Consider the following 7495-nt stretch of genomic DNA (forward strand, 5'->3'; position numbering starts at 1 on the left):
GCACCCGCGATTTCCCCTCCACCCCATTGCCGAAGCTCCGAGGGGACAGACCCAGGCCGGGAAAGCATCGGCTCCTCCCTGCAGAGCCTTCCGGAGAAGAGCAGGGATCCGAAAGGAGGAAAAGCATATTTATCGGATTGGCATTTTTTTCTCTCTTAACAGCACTTCTTCCTAATGATATTTACTTAACTGCATTTGACAGCAGTTAAGAACACGTCTCCTGTAAACAGGATCTATTCTCCTTCTGCCTACAACTGCCTGTCAGCTGCAAAGCCAATCGCAGTAATAACCGCTGGATCATTTTAAATGTGGCTAAACCTACGTTGGACAAAATCAATCTGCCATTTGTTGGCTCAGAAGGAAATCACTTGCACAGTTTGACGAATTGCTTGCAATACCCTTCAGCAATTCTCAATCGCATCGCTGTGCCCCTTCCTCGCAGCCCTTCTCTCTGCCGCTTAGGTTCGGCTTTTTTTTCTTTTCCTTTCTTATTTTTTTTTCCCTTTCCCTTTCGTTTGGACTTCAGGTAATCTGAAATGGCACTGACCCTTCTCATCCTTCCGATTACCTTTCTGAAGCATGAACTTGGTATAAAATCACACATCAGAAAATTCACTATAATTATTTTGCAATGCCATCAGCACAGATCCATCAAGGAGGAAACCCAGTAGTGGAATGCTCCTCGCAGCCACATGAGCGGCCAGTCCCGTCCCGCCTGAGTGACAGCTTTGGTAATTAAGTGATTGTAGAGACCTCCCCAACTGTTCTAACAACCTTGTCAGGGCCTGTCTGCGGACAGAACAAGCTGAAATCAATGTGCTTTCTGCTCCCTGAGCATTTCTGATCATGTCCTGAGCCTGCATCGGGGAAAACATTTGACAAAAGAAAAACAGTCGCACTAAACGTTGAGGGTTTTTTTAGCAGAAAGTTAACTTTCTTGGCCTTTAAAAAAAAAATATATATATTTTCACTTAAGGAGGGAAAGGCGGAGGGCAGCTGAGAGCTGCCGCCCAGGCGCGGCGGGGCTGGCCGGGGACGAGCAGACCGTGTCCGCACTTGCTCCGCTCCTGCTCCCTGCCTGCCTCCGCGCTGTTCTGCGCCGTTTTGTTCCCGCTGGGAAACGTTCTGTAGCGTCTCTTGCAACGGCCTCAATTACTCCGAGGTACAATATATTTTCGCCGGGATTAGACGGCGAGTCTGTTGGCACAGTGTAAATGTCAAGCAGCAGCTTTTAATAAAGGGATGTTCAGACTGTTAAATTTCACAGTACAACGAGCTCGGTCCCTCCCGACTCCCTCTGCCCCTCCCCACCCCCCGCCCCGAGCTGCGAGGCTGCCAGTGAGCCAACACCACCGCACTCCAAAATACGGGTGGGGAGAAACTCATCCCGGGGCCGGGATGCTGCGCCCTGCCAGCCCCGAGCTGTTTTGCAGAATGAACCCCCAGAGCCCCGCACCCCGCTTGCTCGGATTCCCCCGGCCGTGGGTAGAGGCGGCAGTTGCCGCTCGGGGCCGGTCCGTAGTGCCTCGGCTGTCCCCGGCGAGGCAACACCCCCCAGCCCGGCACATGATACCCCGTCCCTGCCGCACGCTGCCTCCAGCCTCCATCGGGCCATTGATTAGCACTCGAAGAGCCGCTCTAATTAGCTGCCTGCTAATTAATGAGCGGGGCCCCGTCCGACTCCTGAGTGGCACCTCCGCTCATTGCTTTGATTCGGCTATTGCTGATGTATTGGGGTGGGGCAGCTCCGTGGCTTTGCCTGCAGCCAGGCGGGTGGGATGAGATGGGAAGGGGGGGGGTCAGTCAGCCAGGGGTTGAGGGGACACAGGGCCCATCCACCCCCACAGGGCACGTCCACCCCCGGCCTCAACAAGTGCAAGGGGAGTCCCGCTGCCCTCTGCGCCCGCGTAAGAGGTCAGAAGGAGCTATAAGGCCTCTTGCATGGGATAGCCCCGCGTAGGGTTGATCTGGCCCCTGGGAATCCCAACCCGCCCGAGGTGTTCGCTGGAGGAGCAGAAGAGGCCGAGGCTGCCGGTGCTCTGGGCTGCTGCGGTGCCGGCCAGGAGTGGAGCGGCTGCCCGGGGTGGGCCTCGCCGCCGCTTCCCCCAGAATATTTTTGCACAATGGAGTCGAGGATTAAAAAATAGGAGGAGGTAAATGAAAGGTGTTCACTCTTCAGGAACATGACTTTAAGCCCTAAATCCCGATTCGGAGACGGGAGAGTGTATTGTGAGTTAAAGGATTATGCTAGTGTAACATATTATCCCGGATCCCACGTTCCCCTAGGGATAATTAGGACATACTTTTGGTAAATTGCAAACCAAGACAGCAGGATAAATACGGCCGCTGCGGGCTGCTTTCCTACTGCAGGAAACCGGACTCTGTTTGCAGGCTACTTTAAAAAAGTTTGCTTTTTCCTGATCTTTAATTTTGCTTGTCAGTTTCCCCCCATTTTATTCTGTCCCCTTTTCCTCTCCTTGTTCCTTCAAGCGCCCCGATCTGTAGGGACATGCTGGCAAGAGGCCACCACGCCGTGCTGCCAGCCCCTCTCTGATCGGAGCGGCCGCGCCGGCGCTGCCTTCGGCCCCGCCAGCGCCGGGCGCCCGTCGGGGACAACGGGGGCGGCCGCTACCGCCGCCCAGCGGACACGGGCGGCCCTGCACCTCCGCTGGGCTCACCGCCTTGGCTCCCCCACCAGCCTCCGGGCTCAGCGCTGGCGCCTAAAGCCTCGGGGCAAACGCTGCGCCTGGCTGCTCCCTGCCCGCGGGGCGGCGGACGGCGATGCGGAGCTGTTGGGCGGAGCGGGGGATCATCGGTGGCAGCGGGCTGGGTCTCCTGCCGTCGAAAAACTTCTTATGAATGCTGGAGTGGGGCCGGAACCTGTCTCGCTGCAGCGCGCGGCCAAGGTCGTTGTGCATCGGGTATGGCACCAGTGACCAGTGAATCCCAGGGAAGGCCTGTCGATTTTTACCAGTGAGGACCCAGAAACTACTTGCCTTGCCCCACGAGGGAAGGCCGGCCTCAAGCCGTCGGAAGAGGAGCAGAAGGCCGTGGCACTCTGCATCGGCACCTCTCCTGTCGGGCGCGACTTCTCATCCCGCACCGCTACCCCGGGGCTGTGGTCTCCCACTTTGGAACGGACCACCCTGAACGAATTACCAGCTCAGCGCGCTCCCCCGCGCCTCCTGTGCTCCTCATGCTCCCCCCGCGCCCCTCCGTAGCTCTGCGCGGGACAGCTCATCTCCGCGCTGCCACCGCACCCGCGCAGCTCTGGGCTGAGTGGGACACTCCCGGACGGGGCAGGCAGGACAAGGAGGGGGTTAGAAGACCCTCCAGTCCTCGCTCTCCCACTTCTGGCCCCAGTCCGGTGGTGGGCTCCCATCACCGAGGCAGCCGTTGTGTGGGAGGTGAATATTGCAGCAGCCCCATGCCTAAGGCATCGCCTGGTCCCGTCGCTGAACGCCAGTACCCTAAAAATCTCCCTTGAGCTCATCCTGCCTTAATCCTGCCCTGCACCCCCGTTGCTCTGCCTCATCTCCCTGCACCACCGAGATTTGGGGACGCAGCGGCTGGTTTTGGGGCTGGTCAGGTCCCGGGGCTGCTGAGGGCCAGTAGAGGAGAGGTCGGGGTGGGCTTCACAGTGGCCTGGAAATTATAATTCGTACTAAAATATAACTTGGAGAACTCTAAATCATTCATTACCACCTTGATAATTACTCTGCTAATTAGGTTGACACGCCACTTCATCAGGATTAATACGACGCCTTGTCACTGGCACTTCCCATTACTCTGACATTCAACCAGGGAACTGTCCCGGGAACACCGGATGATGCTCTCCGGGGGATCCGATCCGGCGGCCGGGAACCGCAGACCGACGGGGCGGTGGCGACGGGTGCGGGGTGGAGGGGGGCGTGCGGCGCGCCCCCCCGTCCCGCGCCCGTGCCCGCCACCGCTGATTGGCTGCCGCCCGCGCTGCGTCAGCCCCCGCTCGGCCTTCCGCCAATGGGGGCGGGCAGCGGCGGCGGCAAAAGCCCGGGTTTATAATAAACGGCGGGGGGATGCGGCGGCCGTGACGTCACGGGGGGAGTCGCCGCCGCCGAGAGGAGCTCGGTGGGCACGGGCGGGCGCACCGCAGTGGCCGGTGTCCGCCCCGCTCCGTGCCCGCAACTTCCCGCAACTAAGTTGAGTAGTGGTGAACCGGCCCAGCGGCGATGCAGAGCTCAGCGGGGTCCCCGTGTTAGTGCCGCCCGCGCCGCCGGTGCGCGGGTTGGGGGTAACCCGCTTCTTTCCCCCCACCTTCTCCTCCACCTTCCGTGCGACCCCCGCGGCTGCCCCCGGGGATGCGGGCGCGGCGCTAAGCGGTCCGCCATGGAGGGGCCGAGCGGGTCCAGCTTCGGGATAGACACTATCCTATCGGGCAGCAGCACCGGCAGCCCCGGAGTCATGAACGGAGACTTTCGCCCCCACGGCGACGGCCGGCCGGCGGATTTTAGGAGCCAGGCCACGCCGTCCCCCTGCTCGGAGATCGACATGGTGGGGACGGCGCCCTCGTCGCCCATCTCGGTGAGCATGGAGCACCCCGAGCCGCACCTGGGAGTGGCGGAGAGCCTCCCACCGCCGCCGCACCACCTCCACCTCGGCCCGCACCCGCCGCCGCCGCCGAGCTTGCAGCCGTCGCCCCCGCAGCCGCCGCCGCCTCAGCTGGGCTCGGCCAGCTCCGGCGCCAGGACTTCCACGTCTTCTTTTTTAATTAAGGACATTTTGGGCGACAGCAAACCGCTGGCGGCGTGTGCACCTTACAGTACCAGCGTCCCCTCTCCTCATCACACCCCCAAGCAGGAGGGCAGCGCGGCCCCAGAGAGCTTCAGGCCCAAACTCGAACAAGAAGACGGCAAAGCCAAGCTCGACAAGCGCGAAGACACGCAGGGCGACATCAAATGCCACGGTGAGTACTCCCGGCCCTGCACCGCCTCGGCTGCCCTTAAAACCGGGGCCGTGGCGCTCAGCCGCATCGGCGAAACGAAAAAATCGGGGAGAAATCTGTGGTAGGAGTGCTCCGCTCTGCCGAGGCTTGTCGGTGATCCTCGCTATCGCGGGTTTCAGATGGGTAAGAAAAGAAATCGCGCTTTCGCCTTCCCTCTCTCTTTGGCGACCTTTACTGTTGTTTTTTATTTAACTTCCTTGTTTTTAAGGAAATAGCCGGAGCAGCGGGATAGCGTCGGAAACCTGAATATATTTATTTTTAATGCAAATGAGCATAACGTATTCTCCGGCTTTCTAAGAATCGGCGGCTCAGCTGCACTTGCTTCCTTCAGCCTTTTCATTTTTCCTCGTTCGATCTAAAATAAAAATAAGGAGAAAAATGCCACTTCACCAATAGCCAACATAAAAAAAACGAAAAAACTTTTAATTAAAAATAAACTAATATTAATTTTAAAAAACGACCCGCAATAGGCCACGGAAGGTTGGAGGGTTTTGTGCGTTTTGCAAAATACCTGGGTTTTCCCCGAACAGGGACAGGAATGTTTATTTCCCCGTCTTTTATTATTTTTTTAAATTACGAATTCCGTATTGATGAGGAAGCCCCCGCGGTGCGGCGTTTGTAAATGAAAACAGAGATATGTGCATGGGGAAAGGAAAGGGAAGGAAGGAAGAAAAAGAGTGACCAAAGGCGAGGCAGGGACGGGGCTATTTTCCTTGCAGGCAGCCCAGTTCAGCCGAGAGGCGACAGGACACATTTTTCTAATTTTACCCCATCGAGATATTTTTGCTAGGCTGAAAAGCAGAGAGACGCCCGGGTGTGCCGCTCATTTTGCTCTTTTAGCATTAGCATAAGAGTGCTCAAAACAGATGTACAGTCTGGTCTGGTCATTTTTTTGTGTTCACCAACCTCCCCAGTGGGTCAATTAGGGAGATTATTGTTCTTCCTGCGGGGAAGATCAAGGAGCGCCACAAACCCGGGCCCGAGCGGAGCCGGACAGATATATCGATTTCCCCGCATTTCGGGTCGGGGAGAGAGGGCGAGAAAATAACGAAAGCACCATAGCTGGCAAGAGGAGAGTGGAAATCCCGCCGTCCCCCGATCGGGCTCGCCGCCCCCCACCGTATTTGCGCGTTTGCCCCATGCTCCGAAGGAGCCCCCCAGGGAGGGAGCAGCGGGGCCCGGTAACAGCGGCAGGGCAGGGGCCAAGCCGGTGTCCCGCCGGCCCTCACCGTGCCTCGGCTCGCTCGCAGGGACAAAGGAGGAGGGCGACCGGGAGATCAGCAGCAGCCGGGACAGCCCGCCGGTGCGCGCCAAGAAGCCGCGGAAGGCGCGGACCGCCTTCTCCGACCACCAGCTCAACCAGCTGGAGCGCAGCTTCGAGCGGCAGAAGTACCTGAGTGTGCAGGACCGCATGGACCTGGCCGCCGCCCTCAACCTCACCGACACGCAGGTGAAAACCTGGTACCAGAACCGGAGGTAAGGCGGGCTCCGGCGGCCCCGGGGCTCCCCGGAAAGCCGGAGAGGTGGGCGGGCGGGCTCTGCCCTGCTGCTGCCCGCGGGAGCCTGAGGCGATGCGGGGACTGCTCGGCGGCTGCCCCGCGCCTTCCCCGGCCGCGGGCTGGGGGGTCCGGCCCCTGTCACCGCTGCCGTAATTTTCTGTCTCATTACATACGGTTGCAGCCACCCTAATTCTGTCGCAAGCCATTAGTGTCAGCGCGCTGCGATCTAACCGTGTTCCGTGGTTATTAATTTGGCCGGAGTTGCCGTGTGCATGTGTCGGAGTTGCGGGGGATGGAGGGAGAGCCGGGTACGGCCGGGGGGTCGCGCCGTGTGGGGGCCCGCAGGGCTGGTGGGCCGTGCCGGGGGGAGGAGGAGGCTGTCAGCGGGCCCCCACGGAACCGGGCCGGGTGCCCCGTAGCGGCGTCCGCCCTGCAGCCGCCTCTTGTTCTCCCCGGCAGGACGAAGTGGAAGCGGCAGACAGCGGTGGGCCTGGAGCTGCTGGCCGAGGCCGGGAACTACTCGGCCCTGCAGAGGATGTTCCCCTCGCCCTATTTCTACCACCCCAGCCTGCTGGGCAGCATGGACAGCACGACGGCGGCCGCGGCGGCCGCGGCCATGTACAGCAGCATGTACCGGACTCCCCCCGCACCGCACCCCCAGCTACAGCGGCCGCTGGTGCCGCGGGTGCTGATCCACGGGCTGGGGCCCGGCGGGCAGCCGGCCCTCAACCCCCTGGCTAACCCCATGCCCGGCACCCCGCACCCCCGGTGAAGCGGCACCGTAGTCCCCGCAACGAGCCCTTCCCCTCCCCGTCCCCAAACAAGCCCCAGCACCGCAGAGAAGGAAGCGAGCGGAAGCCGAGGGGCAGGAGCTTCTGCAGGCAGCCACCGGCCACCGAGGGAGGCGATCAGTCAGAGCAGGGACTCTTGAACCGTGAACCCAGAGACGAGCCCGTAAGTGAAACGACCACACGCGGGGGAAGGCGGGCAGAGCCGCGGGGCGACCCGCTGA

The 7495-nt window shown here is 60.4% G+C and overlaps 1 protein-coding gene across 1 annotated transcript; it reads left to right on the forward strand.

The window, feature by feature from the left end:
* Nucleotides 1–4368: 4368 nt before the first annotated feature.
* On the forward strand, nucleotides 4369–7255 carry BARHL2 (BarH like homeobox 2). Its single transcript, XM_065657349.1, has 3 exons — nucleotides 4369–4945; nucleotides 6235–6460; nucleotides 6943–7255. Exons 1-3 carry the CDS (start codon nucleotides 4369–4371, stop codon nucleotides 7253–7255), a joined length of 1116 nt encoding a protein of 371 aa, XP_065513421.1.
* Nucleotides 7256–7495: the final 240 nt, after the last annotated feature.

This window comes from Caloenas nicobarica, chromosome Z, assembly GCF_036013445.1.
Source record: "Caloenas nicobarica isolate bCalNic1 chromosome Z, bCalNic1.hap1, whole genome shotgun sequence".
NCBI lineage: Eukaryota > Metazoa > Chordata > Aves > Columbiformes > Columbidae > Caloenas > Caloenas nicobarica.

Coding starts and splice junctions, on each gene's coding strand:
- BARHL2 (XM_065657349.1), top strand. CDS start 4,369: ATGGAGGGGCCGAGCGGGTCCAGCTTCGGGATAGACACTATCCTATCG. Junction 4,946..6,234: donor GGGCGACATCAAATGCCACG/GTGAGTACTCCC, acceptor GCTCGCTCGCAG/GGACAAAGGAGGAGGGCGAC. Junction 6,461..6,942: donor ACCTGGTACCAGAACCGGAG/GTAAGGCGGGCT, acceptor TCTCCCCGGCAG/GACGAAGTGGAAGCGGCAGA.